Source organism: Lepidochelys kempii, chromosome 23, assembly GCF_965140285.1.
Source record: "Lepidochelys kempii isolate rLepKem1 chromosome 23, rLepKem1.hap1, whole genome shotgun sequence".
Taxonomy (NCBI): domain Eukaryota; kingdom Metazoa; phylum Chordata; order Testudines; family Cheloniidae; genus Lepidochelys; species Lepidochelys kempii.
Window position 1 is genome coordinate 9,114,582 of NC_136402.1, and position 24,591 is coordinate 9,139,172.

General features: G+C 45.4%; 1 protein-coding gene across 3 annotated transcripts in view; it reads right to left on the bottom strand.

Annotated features, from left to right (window-relative positions):
- PPP1R37 (protein phosphatase 1 regulatory subunit 37) overlaps positions 1-24,591 on the bottom strand; it is a 171,084-nt gene that overhangs the window by 102,683 nt on the left and 43,810 nt on the right. For all 3 annotated transcript variants that reach the window (XM_078850218.1, XM_073321861.2, XM_073321860.2), the window contains exon 2: positions 10,894-10,991. In XM_078850218.1, the coding sequence (XP_078706344.1) occupies positions 10,894-10,991 (98 nt within the window). The remainder of the gene's footprint in view (positions 1-10,893; positions 10,992-24,591) is intronic.

Consider the following 24,591-nt stretch of genomic DNA (forward strand, 5'->3'; position numbering starts at 1 on the left):
CTGACGTGCAGAGACTGGCTCACTGGTTTGTGTAGCCACCTAGGCATTCAATACAGAATGCAAACAGCCGGGGCAACAGCATCCAGGATGCCTATCGTTCTTATTTGGAGTCTCAGGCCTGAAATTGTGCAGCTGTGAATCCTGCTATTAACCTATGCATGGACTGAGGCAGGGGAGAGATTTTTGTGCAGTTCAGTGTTGTTTATGGGCAGTTAAAGTGCAACAATGTGGCAATCCCTGTTGTACCTTGTGTCTTTGCCTACAAGCTTAAGAATTAATGCAAACAACTATTTGCTGTGTAAAATGAACTGTTGACTGCTTGTGAATGAAATTATATAGGTTTTCACTGAATAATCTATTATGTAACAAACAGAAATGAACCTTCAACTGAGACAAAAATTTTAAAAATGCTTTTAATTGTGAAACAAATTAACTAACTACGAAGAACTGTTTCATTAAACCAGCAGTGGAAACCAAAACAGTAAAGTACAACAGTTCAGCGTAGGGCATAAAGCCAGGAGGCTTAAAGTTACAGGCGAAGGTATGTCTTGGTTATGATTCTTCTGGTTCATGGGATTTCTGGTGTGGAGTACCCAGGCTCAAAGTTACCAGGGGCAATAGAGGGCTCAAAAGAGCTGGAGTCTGGGAGGGGAATGACCTCTGGGTGCACTGTTGCAAGGGTACAGCCATGAGGAGGAGTTGTTCCCAGTAGCCTGTATTGTCCAAGGGCTGCAAAACATGGGTGGGTGCTAGTCTGTAGCACTGCCTTGCCTGGTGCCCCAACAGTAACATGTGCTGCAGCAGGGCATTTTGGCTTTGCATTATCCCCAGGAGTTGCCTCTGCATCTTCCTCCATATTATCTTTAGCCATGGCAAAGCTTTTCCTGGCAACTGCCTCGCTGTCCTTTGCCACTGCAGTGATCTCCCTGGACAGCTCCTTGTCATATTCCATTGGTCCTCAGTTTTCTTCATTTTTTGGGTAGTGGGAGGACTCTGTAGGATGTCCATGAATTTTTCATCACAAATTTTCTGTTTTCTCCCTCTCTGGTTTCCTCGCCATTCCGTTGCTGTTAAGGACCCTCTCCTTGAGGGTCTGGCCAGTACAGCTGTGGAGGTATTAAAAAAATGATAAATGGTTATTCATATTCTAGAGAGGCTGTGGTGTTCTTAACATTCTTTCTTGGCTTTACCTCCTTTAGATTCTTTCCAGTATTGAGGAACCTTGGAGATGGTAAGTGGTGCGTGCTTTTGGACTTTTGTCCATGCACTATATGCTGTTGTGCCTCGGAGCATGGGGGTGATGGGAATTATGCAGTTCAGGCTGTGCCTTGGAGAGGTTTTACATGGTGTTTTACATGGAAGGGTTAACAGGGTGAATCTGGGGATGAGCTGAAGAGTAATACCCTTGAGGCTGTCCTGACTCTGGATCACATGACAAGGAGCCAGGTGACTAGGAGGCAGAGAATGGCCTAATAAAAAAAGGCAAAGGGCAGAGCAGCAAGATATGCTGTGAAGTTATTCAACAAGATAGTCCCCCCAGTGTGTTACAGGAGTCATGAGCAATACTGGTGGGACTGGCCATGTAGCTATTCCTTCATCTATGAGCAAAAGTGGAGCAATTTCTCAGCCTTGCTTTATCTCCCCTGCAGACATGTTAATAGTGCAAAGAAAAATAGACAGGGTTCTGCAATGACTGCCTAAAACATTCACTGTTACCAGTCTGTCAGAATGGCCCTGTAAATGCATATTACAGGGAGCTGTCCTCTTTGTAGCCTTATGGGCATGCAATGTCCATGTCTATCTCCTGTACGGTGAGAACACTAACCAAACTTCCCTTCCTGTAACCACTGTCGCAATAAACTTCTGTATTTTGCACAAAAGAAAGAATGTTTTCCTTATTTGACTCTGGCATGGGAAGCCAAGGCCGCACAATGCTGCCAGCAAACTGTTTTGGTGACAGTGAATGAGGTTTGAGGGCGGGGGGTGGGGCGAAAGGCACATTCACCAGGCAGGATGCTAAGGAAGGGAAACATAAGTCAATAGGTACACAGGCATGTGCCTTCCATAGCACGGGCCTGAAAACAGTCGGTAACCAGGGCTTTAGCACATGACGGTGGCTGATGGCGACTATTCCAGCTGGGCAATTTTGGAAAAGCGTATGGGAGGGGCACAAAAGGACAGTGTGGGCCAATGGAGGGAGGGACGGACCTTGCACTTGGCCATGAGGCACTTGGAACAGAAGCTATTACTGCCATACAGCAGAATAGTAAATTAAAACTACTATTTAAGTTAATTTAAAAAAATGTTTTAAAAAACCTTGCATATGCGATGGTTCTATCCACAGGATCAGCCTCCTCAGCTGCTGCCTGGGAATCAGGGTTGGTTGCTTCAGGGCAGGAATCCAGTTAGTCTTCTAAATGGCTGGCAGCAGCCACATTTCTTCCTGTTGTTCCTTATTTTAACATAGGTGCTCCTCAGCTGGTTGCGCTTTATCCAGTGTTGTCTGGCATTCTGGTCATAGCCCCTCGCCAGCACGTGCCTCGCAATGCCCACCAGCAGATCTTTTTCCAAGTGGCTGGCAACAAGAGCTACCTGCACCAACGCTTCTCCCCAGATGGCACTGAGATCCAGTCTCAGCACGGAGACAAGGGCTGCTTGAGGCATGCTGCAGGGCTTCTGGAGTATTAAGCACACCTACCATGATAAACTGGAATCCAGGAGTGAATGAACAGCCACCTTATAAACGAGGAAGGGGACATCCAATCAACTTGATCCCAGGGCAGGAGAGGGGGCACAGGTAAACAGACAGGTCGACAGTCGACTACAAAGCAGCGTGGGACAGGCACCGAGAGACTGTGAAACCTGTTTGCAGTAGCACTGGGTGCACTCAAACAATAGATCAGACTAAGGCTTTGTCTATACTGGCAAATGAAAGACAAAACTTTTGTAATTCAGAGGTGGTGTACACACACACACACACACACCCCCCAAAGATGAAAGTTTTGTCGATGACAAGCGCTGGTCCGAACAGCACTTTGTCAGCGGGAGAGCGCTCTCCTGCTGACAATGCTAAAGCCACTGCACTCATTGCGGGTGGAAGTTTGTCAGCGGGACAGCACTCACCTGCTGACAAACAGTGCCTCCACCGTGTGCTTTTTAGCAGCATGGCTGTACCGGCACAGCCGTGTTGCTAAAAGCTGCATAGTGCAGACGTAGCCTCACTCGCTTTGCGGCAAAGTAAGTTCATTTTGAAAGAGGACTCCAGAGTTTCCAACAAATGCGAAGTCAGTGAAAACCATCAGTTGTCATGTGCACACAAGCGTTTTCAAAGCAGATTAATGTAAGCTGGTAGAAATAAAGCTTAGGGGGTTTTCATGCAGGTCCCCACATCTCTATCCTCAAGTTCAGAGTGGGGAGGAAACCCTGACACCTTTCATCTGTTTTGAACATTTAGATTATAAAACAATACAGTTTCCCCAAGAACAGTTTATGTTTATAGTGCCTAGTACAATGGGGCTCCCTTCTCAGTTAATCCCTATGCACCACCATCATACAAATAAATTCACAGGCAGGCAAAATTGCTAGAGCTGTATGGAAAAAATGGTTACCTACCTGCAACTGTTGTTCTTTGAGATGCAATGCGGATGTGTATCCTAGGTGGGTGTGTGTCCCATGCACCAGAGCCGGAAAACTCTGCCTAACACTACCTGTAGTGGTGGCTCTCATGCCCCATGGCTGTAGGCTCTCTTGCCCCCAGACATACAAGGGCAGCGCTGCCCTGACCTCCCACTTCAGTTCCTTCACACTGAAGGTCAGAAGTACACACTCTGATACAGAGGAGATGGAAGAAAGGTCATGGAATACATATCTGCATCACATCGCGAAGAATAGTTACAGGAAGGTAACAGTTTTTTCTTCTTTGAGTAGATGTAGCTTTGTAGTCTGTGTAGGTGACTCACAAGTAGTCCCCGCACGAGGTTGGGCTTGGTGTCTATTTAAAGAAGAACTGCCTTCACGAAGTCTGCATCTGATCTGGATGCAGCTGTAATGGCATTGTGCATACTTCTCCAAACCACTGAGGACCAAGAGGCTGCCCTGCAAATGTCCAATATAGAATTGTTGTTGTCGTCACCTGAGCTTTTGTGGAATGAGCTCATAGCCCTTGAGTGGGCATAGCCTGGAGCTACTTCATATGCTGTAGTGACAGTCTCCAGGTGGATAATCTCATGTATCTGTGAAGAGACTGCTTGACCCTTCATTTGGTCTGCATATGAATCAGACATGGCAAGGAATAGAAAAACGCTAGACATTGCCTGACATCCAAAGCATGGAGATGGTGCTCCTCGGGGGTTAAATGTGGCTTAGGGAAGAACATCCTTAGATATATAAACTTGGTTCAAATGAAATTGAGAAATCACCTTTGGTGAAAAATTAGGGTGCAGCTACAAGGTCACTGTGTCTTTGGAAATTTGCATGTAAGGAGGCTCTACCACAGAGGTGGGCAAACTGTGGCCCCTGGGCCACATCTGGTCCACGGGACCGTCCTGCCCAGCCCTTGAGCTCCTCGCCAGGGAGGTTAGCCCCTGGCCCCTCCCCTGCAGCCTTAGCTTGCCATGCAGGCAGCTCCGTCTGGACAGCAGGGTTGCAAGCTCCTGCTGCTCTGAGAGGCATGGTAAGGGGACAGCGGGGGGGGTGGGGGGGGAAGAGTTGGATAAGGGGTAGGGGGACCCAGGGGGCAGGGGGGTTTGGATAGGGCGTGGGAGTCCTGAGGGGCCTGTCAGTGGGCAGGGGTGTGGATAGGGGTCCGGGGTGGGGGAGGGGGGGATGCACTCAGGGGGTGGGAAGTGGGAGGGGGCGAATAAGGGGTGGGGGCCAGGCTGTTTGGGGGCATAGCCTTCCCTATCCTCCATACAGTTTTGCACCCCAGTGTGGCCCTTGAGCGAAAAAAAGTTTGCCCACCCCTGCTCTACCATCAAAGCCTTCAACTAACAAACTCTCCTTGCAGATGTTATCGCCACAAGGAAAGCAGTTTTCTGACATCGAAGAGGAAGTTGCCAGCGGCTCAAATGGAGGTACCAAAAGAACTGCTAAAACAGTATTAAGGTCCCACAAAGGAACTGGCTCTTTAACTAGTGGGTGGAGATTAGGGACTCCTTTCAAGCAGCACACTGCCATGGGGTTTGAAGACACAGACTTATCATAAATAGATGGACGAAATGCCAAAATTGCAACAAGGTGGACTCTCAGTGAACTAAGCGCAAGGCCAGATGACTGAAGGTGTAACAGTCAGTCCAAGAGGTCCTGGATACAAGCCTGCATTGGCTGAACTCCCCAGGCTAACGACGATAGACAAAGAGGATTCCACTTGGCCAGACAGACAACCCTGTTGGAGGGCTTCCTACTGTTAAGCAAGACCTGGTGGACTGCCTCCAAACACTGTGCCACCTCCTTCACATCTAACCATGCATGCAGCGTCCACACTGTGAGATGCAGGAGCTGAGTAAGGGATGCAAAACCTCATCATGATGCTGAGTCAGGAGAAGAGGGGGAAGGGATATGGGATGCCAGATGATAATGTGGGGCAATCAGAGAACCAACATTTTCTTGGCCATACTGCAGCAATCAGAACGAGCCTGGCATGGTTCAATCTCAGCTTGAGAATGACCTGTGGGATGATCAGAAGTGGAGGAAAGGCATACAAGAACACCAGTTCCCAGCTCAAGTGCAAAGCAACAGTCCAGGAGCTCAGGCCTGAGACCCCTGTCAGCTTGCATTTCTTGTTTGTTCTCATGCCAAACAGATGAATTGTCAGAATGCCCCAGACTGAAAAGACAGATGGCAGGACACTGGGCTCCAGAGACCATTTGGGATTCTGAGAGAAGCTCCGGCTGAGGTAAGCTGTCTGGGGAATATGGATCCGAGAAAAGAGATTGGCCCTGAGGGCAATGTACTCCCTGATGCAAAACTAGCAGACTCTTGATGGCCTCCTGACAAAGCATGTTGGAGTGAGCTTCCCCCCTGCCTGTTCACATAATACATGGTGATGGTACTGTCGTGAGTATGAGAACCACTGAGCCCCAATGTGATCTTGGAAGGTCTGACAAACACTGCAGATGCCATGAAGCTCCAGACTATTGATATGTAGAAAAGCTTCCTGTTCCGACCACAGGCCTTGAACCTTCAGCGAATCCAGCACTCCCCAGTTTATTAAGGAGGCATCAGTGACAACTGTTCTGGCTGGTGGAGAGAGTGAAGAGAATGCCCTGACACACATTGACCTGAACCATCCACTACCAAGATTGGTGGAGGAAGACAGACCAGTCTGCCCAAGGGATGACAGTGCTGACAACAGATCGACAACTTCAGTCACATTTGAAGAAGACTAAGGTGCAGCATGGCATATTGGACTACCTGTGGACACAAAGCCATAGCCAAGGCCTAGCATAGAATCATAGAATATCAGGGTTGGAAGGGACCCCAGAAGGTCATCTAGTCCAACCCCCTGCTCAAAGCAGGACCAATTCCCAGTTAAATCATCCCAGCCAGGGCTTTGTCAAGCCTGACCTTAAAAACCTCTAAGGAAGGAGATTCTACCACCTCCCTAGGTAACTCATTCCAGTGTTTCACCACCCTCTTAGTGAAAAAGTTTTTCCTAATATCCAATCTAAACCTCCCCCACTGCAACTTGAGCAACCTCAGTCATACTCAGACTGCAGTTGAGGATTGGGACTGCATGTCCAGAGTAAGCGGCAAACTGCCTGGAATCATTTAGTCAGTAGAAATGCCCTTGAATTCATAGAGTCTATCACAGGGGTGGGCAAACTTTTTGGCCCAAGGGCCACACTGGGGTGCAAAACTGTACAGAGGGCCAGGTAGGGAAGTCTATGCCCCCCAAACAGCCTGGCCCCCATCCCCTATTCACCCCTTCCCACCCCCGACCGCCCTCCTCAGAAGCCCTGACCCATCCAACAACCCCCCACTCCTCGTCTTCTGACTGCCCCCTCCCAGGACCCCCCACCCCAAACCACCACCACCCCAGGACCCCACCCCCTATCCAGCTCCCCTGCTCCCTATCCCCTGACTGCCCCCCTGACCCCTATCCACACCCCTGCCCACTGACAGACTCCCACGCCCTATCCAAACCCCCCTGTTTCCCATCCCGACTGCCCCATGGGACCCCCTACCCCTTATCCAACTCTTCCCCCGCCCCCTTACTATGCCACTCAGAACAGCAGGAGCTCGCAGCCCCGCTGCCTGGACGGAGCCAGCCACACTACCTGCGCAGCAAGCTAAGGCTGCAGGGGAGGGGCTACAGTGGGGAACAGGCTGGGGGCTAGCCTCCCCAGCCAGGAGCTCAAGGGCCAGGCAGGACAGTCCCACGGGCCGGATGTGGCACGCGAGCCGTAGTTTGCCCACCTCTGGTTTACCAGGTCCACAACAAACTTAATTCTTTGAGATGGAACCAATATTGATTTCCCACTGTTAAGGATGGGACCCAGATGATTGAGTGGGTGTACAGTGAACTGGACATAACAGACGACTTGCCCACTCAGTAAGCAATCATCCAGAAAGATATGAATTTACCTCTTCCTGAGATACACGGTCACTCGCCATTACCATGCATTTGGTAAAGAGCAGGGGGGTAGAAGACAGGCTGAAGGGCAGCATGATGTACTACTAGTGTCGGCCCACCACAACAAGCCAGAGAAACCTCCTATGGCTTGGGAGAATTGCTACATGAAAATAAATGTCCTGAAGGTCTAGGGCTGAGAACCAGTCACTGATTTAAGGCAAGGAGTATAGTTGCCAGGGCAACCATCCGGAAACTCATATCTGACGTATTTGTTGAGGTGGGGAGGATAGGTCTCATCCCTCCCTTGGGCTTGGGAATAAGGAAATACTGGGAGTAGAATCCCTGTCCCCAATGCTGCAGGGGGACCGCCTCCACAGCCCCAAGGCCAGTAGAGACTGAATCTGCTTGAGAAGTAGTCTCTCATGAGAGGGGTCCCTGAGGAGGGACAGGGTGGAGGGATGGAGAGGAAATGTACGACATTACTGGGTCTGAAGCATGTCAGATCAGGTTGTCTGTTGTAATCAAATCCCAACCACTGTAAAAGCAAGCCGGTCTGTCCCCAAACAAGGGGGCTGGTGAAAGAGGTTACCACTGGATCACTGTCCTGGACACACAACTAAAAACAGGTGCTTGCTAGACCCTAACATGGGGGTGTCGGGGAGTGGGGGGGGGCACAAGAAGGAAGAAGACATGCGCCAGCTGGCTGAACCCCAGAACCAAAGGACCTCCTTCTTTGGGACCTGTGGATCTTTCTGCAGTAGTCCTGCTGCTTCACAGGAAGGGAGGACTGTCTCAAAAAACAACCTGAGCAAAATTGCTGTGGCTGCTGACCGCTAAACACCAAATATCAGAGTTAGCCTCAGAATCATCCTGGAAGGGGATTATGCTGCATCATGCTGCGGGCAATCTCCATAATTGGAGAACAGCACCTCCATAGAGTTTAATTCCCTTTGGGGACAAGTTCAGAGCAGGACGGCTTGCCAGCCAACTAGTTGCTGCCTCTACTAAGCGAGTAAATCAATGTGTCTTCTATTGTGCTCTAAAAAAGAGAAGACATATCCTCTCTGCATTGCTCCAGAATATTCCTATCAGTAGGGACAAGTGGTCACTTAAGAGAGCAGTACCCTTGGCTGTTAAGGACTTGAAAAGGAGGTCCAGGATCTTTAATTTTATCTTGTGTTGGTCCCATTACGTAACGGGATGGCTGAATGAACAAGTTCTTGTCTAGCTGATTTACTGCTAGTAGGTTGACACTTTTAGTCTACTTATGTAGGCAATAATTAACAAGAACATAGTTTCTGTATTTCACAAAAATTGAACCCAGGAAGTTTAGAAAGGACAGTTATTTTGATTAACTATTATTAATGCCGATTGGAAACGTGTTTACATCACAGTATTTTCTTTAAGACACATTTGTGATGTCATTTGTAACAGTAATTCAACAAGATGTTTGATTTGGTATTTCTAAGCTTAATGCCAATGGTAATTAAACTTAAAAATATGTTTCACAGTTTATTTATGGTGATAAGTTCTTCTTGAAATTTCAATTCTGTATTCCAGTTCCAGCAACATGCAGTTTTGTTCGCTGAAAGTCATCATGATCCGACACACCAAATGAACGCATTTCGAAAAAAGAAGTAGTATGTTAGTCATAACCCTACAGTCCCTGGATCTTTAAGTCACCTCAATCAAATAGGCTGAACACAGAAATAGAAAAGATACAAGAAATCTTTTTAAAGACTGTTCCTCTTATGCTGAACATGCAGACTATTACGCTAGCAATAGGGAGAGAAGCCTGTGGAGGATGCCCTAAACCACTGTTTCTCAAGCCATAGACTGTCTGCAGCCCAATTAGCACACAGCTGCAGTCCAGCTGTATGCTGAACAAAAAAAACAATTCAAAGTCTGCTGCTCTGGTCTGGAAGGGGGTGGGGCCGGCTGAGGAGAAGACCACATCAGGCAGCCCTGCTGGAGCACGCCTCCCATCAGTGGGCCAGTGAGTGCCACAGGGGACAGGAGTAAGTTTCTGGGGAGGTTTGTGGGGGGGCTCTGGGCAGCATAGGCAAGAGAACTAGGGGTATGCAGGGGTGCTGCAGCACCCCTAGATTTTACATGGGGATCAGCTCCTGGCCCTGCTCTGTGAAGGGGGTCTCTGGGAGGGGGGCACTGTGCATAGGGGTTTGTGGGGGAATTTGGGGAGGTGGCCCACTGTGGTTCTCAATATGTGGCCCACAATAATAAATAGGTTGAGAACCACTGCCCTAAACTGACTTTTCAGAAACATTTAGCATTAAGATTGCACAACCTCTGGATACCATCAGCTCAGTAATCTGTTCACACATTCTGAAAGTTTACAATGTAATAATATCCATTTAAAACATTCCACCCTACTTCCAAGTATCAGTGCAAGTATATTATGAGAAACCCAACTGAAATTAAAACCTCATCTATACTTCCGTACAGTGCTGAATTTGTACTACATGGCAACGTAATCCTAGTAACCCTCTGTACAGTTCTAAATAAGACTTCATACACAATTCCTCTGTCTACAACACACTCCTAAGTATGCAAGCTGATTGGTTCCGTTAGTGCCATCCTGTACTGTCTAGAAAAGTACTGTAGCATCCCCCGTGAAATTTCATTCCCAAGAGCAGTTGTCATTTCCCTTCGGTCCTCTACTGCTTCCACCTCCCACTCCTGCCACAGTCTTTCATATATTTTTTACATTAAACATTTATGCTGCATGCTCCTTTTTCTTCTCTTTCTCCTCACGTATCACAATATACTATCTCTGAAAAAAATATACCTCAATTTAAACCAATGTAGGGTTAATACTCAACCTTTTAATTATCCCCACACTTGAGAAAACAAAAAATAATTAAACATAGCATAAAATAGAAAACAATACATAAGCCGTGTTGGAAATCTCGTATCCATCTTATTTAAACTGAGCACAAAAAGGAGCCCATCTGTAAGCACTCTTCAGAAAGAAAACCATTTAAGAACTATAGGCAAGAACCCAGACTTCAGTAATATTTTATTAAATAATTTATGCATAGTATTTTGGTAACAAATACTTTAGATACTAGCATCCTGTAACAGTTTTTCATCTGCTAAAAAACCTGCTCAAGTTGTTAGAAAACAATACTATTGTTTTTCCATATTTGACTGGCATGAAAATTATTCTAAGTATCAACACAGTTTATTTTCAGTTCTGATATGACTGCAGATGACTCTTCTAGAGTTTCCATGTCAGTCATATTCCAGGAGCTAAACAGGATTAAATTTTTGTGCTGCATACATAAGAATATCCACAATACCTGTATCTGCTTCAGTAGTTTGGATATCTGTTTGCAGTTTAATTTCTGACAGGCTTGTTTGTAGGCAATGATAATTTCCTCAACAGTCACATTCTGGGCTGAAAACGTAAAGGGTAGAGATTAAGATTACAATGACACTCATATTTATTCAAACTCAGATACACAATAAACTGTGTGTCAGGCACTTACGTTGACGAAAGTGTGAGAGTTGTGTATAATTAACTAATGCTGTTCCCACACAGAACCATTTCAAATGGCAAGGATATGAAATAGGCAATTTATGTTCAAAGCAAAATGAGAATTTAATTTGATATTTTACTGTAAGAGTTGAACAACTACATTACCAAAATGTATATATTGATCCTACACATTTTGTCTGTGCACTAGATCGTGTTTGTGGACTTTGTTTTCTGTGTGGCTTTTTAACCATTTTATTCAGGGGGTCTCAAAGTCCTGGCCTGCGGACCATCTGTGGCCAGAGAGCCTCCGCACTGCACCATCTGTGGCCAGAACACCTCCCCACTGCAGCCCGCGGAGGAGATGCGGCCAGCAATGTTGGCTGCAGGCGCCGCCCCCCGCAGCTCCCATTGGCTGGGGGAGATGGGCAGAGATACCATCACTAGTTCCCGGGCAGAGTCAGCCATGGAGACCGTGTAACTTTTTTCCATAATGAATATAAACAAGTCAAAATACCAAACACAACTATCTGATGCCCACCTCGCTGCAGTCCTGAATGTGTCACCTGTTCAGTCACGGAGGCCAAACACCAACAAACTGACAGAACTGAAGCGTTGCCAGGTGTCTGGCAAACACTCAAAACTCTCTGGCAGGAGAAGAATTGTATAAAGTTGTATGACAGTTTTATTATTTCTAAGAAATTCGAAATAAAAAATACAATATAAACATTTTCTTTTCTGAACACCATATTCAGTGATATTATTGGCCCGCTTGGAGGATTTGAGGACTGGCATTGGCCCTAAGGTAAATTGAGTTTGAGACCCCGGATTTTATTGCTTTAAAAATATCTCAACATAAAATCAAGAGCATGATATATACAGTTTTAATTCACACTGCCACCAACTGATATATATTTAGCAAAATACTGAGATAAAAAGGAAATTATTTAAGGCTGTTAGGCTAAGAAGTCTAACAAATAATGCATTGAACCAAAATACAGGAAAGATTTTAGAAGCCCCTTCCAACAGCAAACTAATGAAACTAGATTTGCAGAAATCTAAAAATAGATTTGCAAGGACTTCATAAATTTCACTTGTTACGATCCTATAGTATGACCTCCTGCATAACACAGGCCAGAGAATTGCATCCAGTGATTTCTTCTTATGAATAGTCTTTAATGTCAGAAGTTAAGTTTAGAATGGACCATCATGATCATCTAGTTTGACCTCCTGCACATTGCAGGACAGAGAACCTCACCCACCCACTCCTGTAATGGACACCAGTAACTCTGCCAGAGGTTAGAAGTCCTCAGATCATAATTTAAATGACAGAAAGTCTGCCATTTACACTAGTTTAAACCGGCAAGTGACCCATGCCCCATGCTGCAGAGGAAGGCATGAAACCTTGCGGTTAAATTGGAGCTTATTTTAGAAACAGATGTAATCTTTAATGATTTCAAGTGATGGAGAATCAAAAGCATCCTTAGGTGACATTTCCAATGATTAGTTATCCTTACTATTAAAAATGTGCATCTTGTTTTCATTTTGAATTTTTCTGACTACAGCTCCTATTGATCAGATCTAGTTACGCTTTTGTCGGCTAGGTTAAAGAACCCTCTGCTATCAGATATCTTGTCCTTGTGAAGGTACTTTTAGATCATGATCAAGTCACCTCAATCTTCTCTGATAAACTAAATAGACATAGCTCCTTAAATCTCACTGTGAAGAACATTTTCTAGACACCCCCCCCCCCCAAATCTGTAGTTCTTCTCTGAACCCTTTCCCATGTTCAACACCTTTTTTACAGTGTGGACACCACACACAGTATTCTGGTAGTGGTTGCACTAGTGTCATGTGCAGACGTAATACCACCACTTTACTCTTGATCAGTATTCCTGTGTTAATATAGCCAAGTAAAAGGTCAGCCCTTTTAGCTAAAGCATCATATTTGAAAAACTCAGGTTCAGTTGTTTATCTACAGGCCAAAAGTCCTTTTCAGAGATGCTGCTTTTTAGTCTGCAGTCCTGTAAGTATGGCCTACATTTTTGTCCTTAGATGTATGACCTTGCATTTGACCATATTAAAATACAAGTTTGATTGTACCTAGATTACCAAGTGATTTGATAAATCATTAGTACAGAACTATTTCATTATTTGCCAAATTAACAATCTTTGTAGAATTTGCAAACCTCAGCCATGATTTTATATCTTCTTTCAGATTGTTGAGAAAATGCTGAATAGTACTGAAGCGAGATCCATTCCCTGTGGAACCCCACTAGAAACACCCTGCTAGCTGCTATTTCACAATTAACTACACAGACTATCAGACAGACAACTTCTACTCTATTTACTTGTGTGCAATATTGATTTTGCACAATGCTAGTCTGTTTTATTTTTAAATTAGAATGTCATGTAGGAGGACACCAAATACCTTACAAAAGTCCAAGTATAGTGTAACAATTACCCCCATCAAGCACACTTGCAATTTTGTCAAGGAACAACATGAAGTTCATTGTACAAGACCTATTTTGTCTTGTTCATTGTTCTTCTTTAAATTTCTAGCCTTTCAAGTCCTATATCACCTGTCACTGCTCTGGGTCAAGCTCCCCTTGCTGGACACTCACCAGGCTGCTGTGTTTGGACCAACATGCCAAGTCCGTGTGCTTTTAAGCTCTCTTGGGTCTGGGTAGGTTCTAGGTGCTCAATCTTTCTTTGGTCTCTGGTTTGGTCCTGGGCATAGATTCGTTTGGCACCCTTCTCAAAAAGGCCCTGCAGCCTAGCTGCCCTAGGCCCTAAGACCAGGGCCAAATCCCTCCAAGACTCCCCAGTAGTTAAGCATACCCTCTCCAGAGCTCTACCTTAGTGGGTACTCTTATTTACTGTTTAGCTCTTCGGAGACATAGTTGAAGGCAATATGTCAGACTTTGCTGAGGGATTTCTAAACCACTCACTCTTTACTTTTAGACAACACAAGTGATATATATGCCATTCCCTGCCTTGGTTCTCTGCGCACTCCTGAGCATTCTTTGGGACCTGATTAGTGTCGTTTCAGGGGTCCAGGTCCCCTCTTCTTGCATTCAAAAAGAGAATCCTGGTTCTGGTGTGGTCAGCGACCTTGTCCTTATATAGCTTTCAGTACTCTCTCTCTCGCAGGTGACTTACCTAGTCAGCTTCAACCCCCATCAGATGATCTATTCTTTGATTCCCAAAACATCTAAGACAGTAGGGGTTTTCCTTGTTGGTACCAGCTCTTCATCCAATGGTGTTTCCAGTTGAATAGAAGGTCATCAAGGTTTATGCCCCATCACTCTTAATCCTCTGTTAGGTGCAATAATTTATTCTGACATGTCCTGTGTTTTAGCTCAAAATGGAGGCTACAGAGCCAAGGTGAAGGCACAGAACAGTTTTACAAACAAGTAGCTTTTCAGAACAAAATGGCATTTTCAGATTATACAGATAAATCCAGACACACACTTGTCACCCATTCCATTGTTTTGCCCATGCCTGCTGTCAGGCTAATTGGTGTATCTGCAAACTTTCAATAATGATTTATGTTTTCTCCCAGGTCATTTACAAAAGTGTTAAATAGCATAAGGCCAAGAACTGATTGCTGCCCCACCCCAGTAGAAATACACCTACTTAATGATTCCCAATCTACAATTAAAAACTGTCTGACATGTCTCAATGTAATTAATTTAATGTGTGCCATATTAATTTTGGTTGTTCTCATTTTTAATTAAACTATTGTGCAAATGTCATAAGAAAGTCTAAGTATATTAAATGAACACTATTACCTATATTTTATAACTACATTCACTTCTCCTATAAGGCAGGTTGTTTTAACAAGTGTAGTAGCCTTTTCTGATTGTGGCCTTTGGGGCATCTAGTAAAATGTTCTTAAATAGCTCCTAATTAGCATTCACATTTTTCTGTTTTATTCCCCCCCCCCCCCCAAATGATTTCATCTCATTTTTTACACCTTCGTGAAGTTGATTTTATATACAAGTTTGGCCTTTATTCATTGATTCATAAGCATTCAGGAGTCTTTCTGAACTGTCAATAACGCAACATCACATATACCATTTACTTGTTTAAAAGTGCTACCACACCCACCCTTTTTCACCCGCCCTACCCTAACCCTAAAATCAGCAGCACAATCTCCTGAATATTTTAGTCATGTGAATCCTCCTCCCAGGTTTCAGTAATGCCAACGACGTCAGAATTTCTCTCACCTCGGAAGCATTTCAAATTCCTTTCATTTACTGGTCAAACTGCAACCAACCAAATGGTATACTGGCAAATTAAAATCACACGTTACCTTTGTATCCCTGGACCCCTTTGGTATGTCTATTGAGGGCACCATCTATTAAGGAAGTCAAAAGCAAACTAAATGAAGAATTTAACATGTTCAGTGTAGAACACAATCCTAACTAGTACTAGGGGACCAGAATAATCTACAAGAGCTCCTTTGTAAATATACTCTGTGGGATTTTATGATTCTATATCCCATTAACATCAGTCTTCACAGTATATTTTGCATTAAAAATTCTGTTGAATTTGTCACTATGTGGCGGTTTGTATTTTAAGTTATTCTGTTTGATAAAAACAAAAACATTTTTAAAGATTAATCTAAAGCTTTATGAAAGGCACAACGTATCGAGGTCAGAGTGCGCAAACGCATATATGTGCATACGTACATGCTGAGCTTTCCTGTGGTTCAGCAAAAGGAGAGTTCTGGAAAAATCATGGAGCAGGTCCTCAAAGAATCAATCCTGAAGCACTTGCATGAGAGGAAAGTGATCAGGAACAGCCAGCATGGATTCACCAAGGGAAGGTCATGCCTGACTAATCTAATCGCCTTTTATGATGAGATTACTGGTTCTGTGGATGAAGGGAAAGCAGTGGATGTATTGTTTCTAGACTTTAGCAAAGCTTTTGACACGGTCTCCCACAGTATTCTTGTCAGCAAGTTAAGGAAGTATGGGCTGGATGAATGCACTATAAGGTGGGTAGAAAGCTGGCTAGATTGTCGGGCTCAACGGGTAGTGATCAATGGCTCCATGTCAAGTTGGCAGCCGGTGTCAAGTGGAGTGCCCCAGGGGTCGGTCCTGGGGCCGGTTTTGTTCAATATCTTCATAAATGATCTGGAGGATGGTGTGGATTGCACTCTCAGCAAATTTGCGGATGATACTGAACTGGGAGGAGTGGTAGATACGCTGGAGGGGAGGGATAGGATACAGAAGGACCTAGACCAATTGGAAGATTGGGCCAAAAGGAATCTGATGAGGTTCAATAAGGATAAGTGCAGGGTCCTGCACTTAGGACGGAAGAACGCAAGGCACAGCTACAGACTAGGGACCGAATGGCTAGGCAGCAGTTCTGCGGAAAAGGACCTAAGGGTGACAGTGGATGAGAAGCTGGATATGAGTCAGCAGTGTGCCCTTGTTGCCAAGAAGGCCAATGGCATTTTGGGATGTATAAGTAGGGGCATAGCGAGCAGATCGAGGGACGTGATCGTTCCCCTCTATTCGACATTGGTGAGGCCTCATCTGGAGTACTGTGTCCAGTTTTGGGCCCCACACTTCAAGAAGGATGTGGATAAATTGGAGAGAGTCCAGCGAAGGGCAACAAAAATGATTAGGGGACTGGAACACACGAGTTATGAGGAGAGGCTGAGGGAGCTGGGATTGTTTAGCCTGCAGAAGAGAAGAATGAGGGGGGATTTGATAGCTGCTTTCAACTACCTGAAAGGGGGTTCCAAAGAGGATGGCTCTAGACTGTTCTCAATGGTAGCAGATGACAGAACGAGGAGTAATGGTCTCAAGTTGCAGTGGGGGAGGTTTAGATTGGATATTAGGAAAAACTTTTTCACTAAGAGGGTGGTGAAATACTGGAATGCGTTACCTAGGGAGGTGGTAGAATCTCCTTCCTTAGAGGTTTTTAAGGTCAGGCTTGACAAAGCCCTGGCTGGGATGATTTAACTGGGAATTGGTCCTGCTTCGAGCAGGGGGTTGGACTAGATGACCTTCTGGGGTCCCTTCCAACCCTGATATTCTATGATTCTATGGTGCTACATACCAGACAGAACTTGAGAAGATCCGGAGCATAGGGGAACTGTATGTGAACTGGCCATTATCATCCAAAACTATCCCCTAATTAAGAGCAACATCTTGACTACAGTTCACTCTTGTGTCAATGCCCTGTCTACAAAGGAAGTTTACACTAATGGAACTATATAGAGGCAAATCACTAAAAGCTACATGCTGCACCAGTGCAAAATGTGTCTTGCACTGATACAGTTTAATGTGGAAACATACCATTGGTGTAAGCCATAGTTTGCAACACTGCTGTGTGTCCACACCAAATGATTTGCGCTGGTGGGAATTTCCTTAATAGACTACATCACTCAAAAGTTAGGAGCACTAGAGAAATAACATCCATCACATCTATACCAGATGCAAAAAGCAAAATTTTATTTTTTCTGGGATTCCCTATGGGTCAAGTTCATATAGATTCATAGAAGGTTAGGGTTGGAAGGGACCTCAGGAGGTCATCTAGTCCAACCCCCTGCTTGAAGCAGGACCAATCCCCAATTTTTGCTCCAGATCCCTAAACGGCCCCCTCAAGGATTGAACTCACAACCCTGGGTTTAGCAGGCCAATGCTCAAACCACTGAGCTATTTAGGACACAGCGGGGCACACTACAGATTCATGGAACTTTTAAGGCCAGAAGGGACTATTTTCCTATATCTCATCTGACGACCAGCACAGCATAGTGACAGAATTTCACTCTGTCATCCCTCCACCAAATCCAACAACTTGTGGTTGAGCTACAGTGTATCTCAGACATCCAATCTTGAAGACTCCAAGTGATGGAGAACTCACCATATCCCTTGGTAAGTTGTTGCACTGGTTAATTACCCTAATAAATGCTTGCACCTTTATTTCCAGTTTGTATTTGTCAAGCTTCCACTTCCAGCCATTGGATCTTATTAGAACATAAGAAAAGCAATACTGCATCAGACCAGTGATTCATCTAGCCCAGCGTCCTGTCTTCTGACAGTAACCAATGGCAGATACATCAGAGGGAATGAACAGAACAAATAATCAAGTAATCCATCATCAGTCGCCCATTCCCAGCTTCTGGCAAACAGAGGCTAGGGACACTTCAAAGCATGGTTTTGCATCCTTGCTAATAACCATTGATCATAGAATATCAGGGTTGGAAGGGACCTCAGGAGGTCATCTAGCCCAACCCCCTGCTCAAAGCAGGACCAATCCCCAACTAAATCATTCCAGCCAGGGCTTTGTCAAGTCTGACCTTAAAAACTTCTAAGGAAGAAGATTCCACCACCCTCCCTAGGTAACGCATTCCAGTGTTTCACCACCCTTTAAGTGAAAAAGTTTTTCCTAATATCCAAACTAAACCTCCCCCACTGCAACTTGAGAACATTACTCCTTGTTCTGTCATCTGCTACCACTGAGAACAGTCTAGAGCCATCCTCTTTGGAACCCCCTTTCAGGTAGTTGAAAGCAGCTATCAAATCCCCCCTCATTCTTCTCTTCCACAGACTAAACAATCCCAGTTCCCTCAGCCTCTCCTCGTAAGTCATGTGTTCCAGTCCCCTAATCATTTTTGTTGCCCTTCGCTAGACTTTTTCCAGTTTTTCCACATCCTTCTTGTAGTGTGGGGCCCAAAACTGGACACAATACTCCAGATGACGCCTCACCAGCGTCGAATAGAGGGGAACGATCACATCCCTCGATCTGCTGGCAATGCCCCTACTTATACATCCCAAAATGCTACTGGCCTTCTTGGCAACAAGGGCACACTGTTGACTCATATCCAGCTTCCCTCATCCACTGTAACCCCTAGGTCCTTTTCTGCAGAACTGCTGCCGAGCCATTCGGTCCCTAGTCTATAGCAGTGCATGGGATTCTTCCGTCCTAAGTGCAGGACTCTGCACTTGTCCTTGTTGAACCTCAGATTTCTTTTGGCCCAATCCTCCAATTTGTCTAGGGCCCTCTCTATCCTATCCCTACCCTCCAGCATATCTAGCTCTCCTCCCAGTTTAATGTCATCTGCAAACTTGCTGAGGGTGCAATCCATCCCATCATCCATGAAGATACTGAACAAAACCGGCCTGAGGACCGACCCTTGGGCCACTCCACTTGATACCGGCTGCCAACTAGACATGGAGCCTTTGATCACTACCCGTTGAACCCGACAATCTAGCCAACTTTCTATCCACCTTATAGTCCATTCATCTAGTCCATACTTCTTTAACTTGCGGACAAGAATACTGTGGGAGACCATGTCAAAAGCTTTGCTAAAGTCAAGGAACAACACTTCCACCGCTTTCCACTCATCCACAGAGCCAGTTATCTCGTCATAGAAGGCAATTAGATTAGTCAGGCATGACTTGCCCTTGGTGAATCCATGCTGACTGTTCCTGATCACTTTCCTCTCCTCTAAGTGCTTCAGAATTGATTCCTTGAGGACCTGCTCCATGATTTTTCCAGGGACTGAGGCAAGGCTGACTGGCCTGTAGTTCCCACAATCCTCCTCCTTCCCTTTTTTAAAGATGGGCACTACATTAGCCTTTTTCCAGTCATCTGGGACTTCCCCCGATCGCCATGAGTTTTCAAAGATACTGGCCAATGGCTCTGCAATCATATCCGCCAACTCCTTTAGGACTCTCGGATGCAGCGCATCCAGCCCTATGGACTTGTGCTCGTCCAGCTTTTCTAAATAGTCCCGAACCACTTCTTTCTCCACAGAGGGCTGGTCACCTCCTCCCTGTGCTGTGCTGCCCAGTGCAGGAGTCTGGGAGCTGACCTTGCTCGTGAAGACAGAGGCAAAAAAAGCATTGAGTACATTAGCTTTTTCCACATCCTCTGTCACTAGGTTGCCTCCCTCATTCAGTAAGGGGCCCACACTTTCCTTGACTTTCTTCTTGTTGCTAACATACCTGAAGAAACCCTTCTTGTTACTCTTAACATCTCTTGCTAGATGCAACTCCAGGTGTGATTTGGCCTTCCTGATTTCATTCCTGCATCCCTGAGCAATATTCTTATACTCTTCCCTGGTCATTTGTCCAATCTTCCACTTCTTGTAAGCTTCTTTTTTATGTTCAAAATCAGCAAGGATTTCACTGTTAAGCCAAGCTGGTCGCCTGCCATATTTACTATTCTTTCTATACATTGGGATGCTTTGTCCCTGTAACCTCAATAAGGATTCTATAAATACAGCCAGCTCTCCTGGACTCCTTTCCCCCTCATGTTATTCTTCCAGGGGATCTTGCCCATCAGTTCTCTGAGGGAGTCAAAGTCTGCTTTTCTGAAGTCCAGGGTCCATACTCTGCTGCTCTCCTTTCTTCCTTGTGTCAGGATCCTGAACTCGACCATCTCATGGTCACTGCCTCCCAGGTTCCCATCCACTTTAGGATCCCCTACTAATTCTTCCCAGTTTGTGAGCAGCAGGTCAAGAAGAGCTCTGCCCCTAGTTGGTTCCTCCAGCACTTGCATGAGGAAACTACATTTCCCTACATTTTCCAAAAACTTCCTGGATTGTCTGTGCACTGCTGTACTGCTCTCCCAGCAGGTATCAGGGTGATTGAAGTCTCCCATGAGAACCAGGGCCTGCAATCTAGTAACTTCCGTCAGTTGCCGGAAAAAAGCCTCGTCCACCTCATCCCCCTGGTCCGGTGGTCTATAGCAGATTCCCACCACGACATCACCCTTGTTGCTCACACTTCTAAACTTAATCCAGAGACTCTCAGGTTTTTCTGCAGTTTCATACTTGAGCTCTGAGCAGTCATACTGCTCCCTTACATACAATGCAACTCCCCCACCTTTTTTGCCCTGCCTGTCCTTCCTGAACAGTTTATATCCATCAATGACAGTACTCCAGTCATGTGAGTTATCCCACCAAGTCTCTGATATTCCAATCACTTCATAATTTCTTGACTGTGCCAGGACTTCCAGTTCTCCCTGCTTGTTTCCCAGGCTTCTTGCATTTGTATATAGGCACTTGAGATAACTTGCTGATCATCCCTCTTTCTCAGTATGAGGCAGGGCCCCTGCCCTCTCGCGCGCTCCTGCTTCCTCCCGGTATCCCACTTCCCCACTTACCTCAAGGCTTTGGTCTCCTTCCCCCGGTGAACCTAGTTTAAAGCCCTCCTCACTAGGTTAGCCAGCCTGCTTGCGAAGATGCTCTTCCCTCTCTTCGTTAGGTGGAGCCCGTCTCTGCCTAGCACGCCTCCTTCTTGGAACACCATCCCATGGTCAAAGAATCCAAAGCCTTCTCTCCGACACCACCTGCGTAGCCATTCGTTGACTTCCACAATTCGACAGTCTCTACCTAGGCCTTTTCCTTCCACGGGGAGGATGGACGAGAAGACCACGTGCGCCTAAAACTCCTTTATCCTTTTTCCAAGACCTATCCTCCATGAACTTATCTAGTTCTTTTTTGAACCCTGTTAGTTTGTTTGCTGAGTTTGCGAAGACACCCTTATGGTTGGCTTTAGACCCATGCACTGGTATTATAATGGACAAGAAATTCATTTCTTTAAAATAAAGAGAATGTATGCCAAGTTTCTGATGCACAGGAAACTGCTGAATAAGAGCATTACATTAAACAATGCAGTTTATTTTCCATGGATCCAATTACAATGTAGTAATAATCCACTGGACTGCTGGGGCAGAATGACCCTCATTTAATTATAAAGGAGGATAATTATTTCACTAATATAATTGTCAGGAAGCACTAGAAATGTCCAGTTACATCTGCCACACACAAATTTTAATGCTTTCTCTGAAAGCCAAACAGGAGGAATTTTGGAAAATCCAGGTAGTAACAGGGTTCTGGTACACTAGGATTTTATCACTGTGTACAAGAAAGCCACGTTACAAGCATAATACAATATTGTTGTCATCCCTCTTGCTGCATAACAAGTATATGTCCAATATGAGGAGAATACATAACATCTCCCTCATAATATCTCAGAATAATCTATTTGTATTCCAATTACCATGACTCTGCAACTGCATAAGATTAGAGTGCCACAAGAATATTGAGTCTGTTCACTAGGTAAGCCTACATACTGTAAAATGTATTTCCTCCCACCCCCAAACTACAGTTAGCATTGGTTTGAATTCCTCATCTGAGGATGAAAAACAGCAAGCTACTTGTGGTTCTAAGGTTACCTACGTATGTTTCATGCACATGAACAAGTCTGAGCTTCCTTGGTCCAAAAGCACTAGTGCAAACATGCAACACAGAAAGGCACACTAACACTGTCTGGGAAGATTCTGTTAAAGAGAACCTACGCTTTCACCCTGCTGTTTGAGGAAACATTGCTAAAATGACCAAGAACTGGTTTTGATTTTATTTTGTTTTAGTAAACAAGTTCATCTGACAGAGACCAGGAGTTTGTTTTAAAGACCATTTCCTTTTAGCATGATTTGTTGTGTGTGTGTAGGCTGCTTTAAAAAAAAACTCTCTCTCTAAAGTGTTTTGTTCCTATTGTAAAAAACAAACCATGTTTTTGCTTTAAGAAGGCTGCCTTGTCACTATTTACACCAATGGTTACAGACTCCCAAAGGTCAAAACCACAGCAGCCGAACCCAGCTGGACCCATTGGGTAAGAACAGTTGATATGCAGGGCACTGTAGTCGAGAGCTTGGTCTAATAGTAGAAGAACTGCATAATTCTACCCCTAAATAGGAAAAAGCACAAGGCCTGACACACGAGGGATGCAGTCAGAGTCCAGAAAGGAGACGGAGGGTAAAACTAGTCCTGTAACTTTGCCATACACAGAGCCATTTATACAGAGTCACTTTTCAGATCAGGACTGTGACCTGTTGTGCTTTTGATTTGTAGTCCAGACATAGGAACACTTCTGCAAATTCACAAGCCTGGGTTTTAGTACACTGCAAGTCACACTTTTTCCCATCCTTTTCAGCTACTAATTGCTGCAACATGGTTACAGATGGACATTTGGCACAATGTTTTTATATTTTGTCCTTTTACCCAGACCTTGCAGAACATTCAGGCTATTGCAAGTGTTTGGTAAATTTTCCATAGACCTGCCAGTGACATCTCAGCAGCTAAGAAATGAACCCTTCTCCCACAAAAACAAAGCCAGCAATCCCATACAGGCACTCCAGCAGAGGATCAATCACCTGCTGCAAGACAGCTGTGATTTTAACTCACACATTCATCCCAATTTATAGAATACTAGGGTTGGAAGAGACTTTGGGAGCTCATCTAGTCGAATCCCCCGCTCAAAACAGGACCAACACCAACTAAATCATCCCATCCTGGGCTTTGTCAAGTCGGGCCTTAAAAACCTCTAAGGTTGGAGATTCCACCACCTCCCGAGGTAACCCATTCCAGTGCTTCACCACCCTCCTAGTGAAATAGGGTTTCCTAATAGCCAACCTAGACCTCCCCCACTGCAACTGGAGACCATTGCTCCTTGTTCTGTCATCTGCCACCACTGAGAACAGCCTAGGGGGGAGGGATAGCTCATGCGGAGAGGGATAGCTCACTGGTTTTAGCATTGGCCTGCTAAACCAAGGGTTGTGAGTTCAATCCTTGAGGGGGCAATTGAGGGGGCAATTTAGGGATCTGGGGCAAAAATTGGGGATTGGTCCTGCTTTAAGCGGGGGATTGGACTAGATGACCTCCTGAGGTCCCTTCCAACCCTGATGTTCTATGATTCTAGCGCCATCCTCACTGGAACCCCTCTTCAGGTAGTTGAAGGCTGCTATCAAATCCCCCCTCGCTCTTCTGCGGACAAAATAACCCCAGTTCCCTTAGCCTCTTCTCGTGAGTCATGTGTCCCAGCCCCCTAATCATTTTCACTGCCCTCCACTGGACTCTCTCCAATTTGTCCACATCCCTTCTCTAGTGGGGGGGACCAAAACTGGACACAATAATCCAGATGTGGCCTCACCAGCGGCAAGTAGAGGGGAATAATCACTTCCCTCAATCTGCTGGCAATGCTACTACTAATACAGCCCAATATGCCGTTGGCCTTCTTGGCAACAAGGGCACACTGCTGACTCATAGCCAGCTTCTTGTCCACTGTAATCCCCAGGTCCTTTTCTGCAGAACTGCTGCTTAACTAGTCGGTTCCCAGCCTGTAGCAGTGTATGGGATTCTTCCATCCTAAGTGCAGGACTCTGCACTTGTCCTTGTTGAGCCTCATCAGATTTCATTTGGCCCAATCCTCCAATTTGTCTAGATCCCTCTGGACCCTATCCCTACCCTCCAGCGTATCTACCTTTCCCCACAGCTTAGTGTCATCTGCGAACTTGCTGAGAGTGCAATCCATCCCATCAGCCAGATCATTAATAAAGATATTGAACAAAACCGGCCCCAGGACCAGCCCCTGGGACACGCCGCTTGATACCGGCTGCAAATTAGACATCAAGCCATTGATCACTACCCGTTGAGCCCGACAATCTAGCCACCTTTCTATCCATCTTACAGTCCATTCATCCAATCCATACT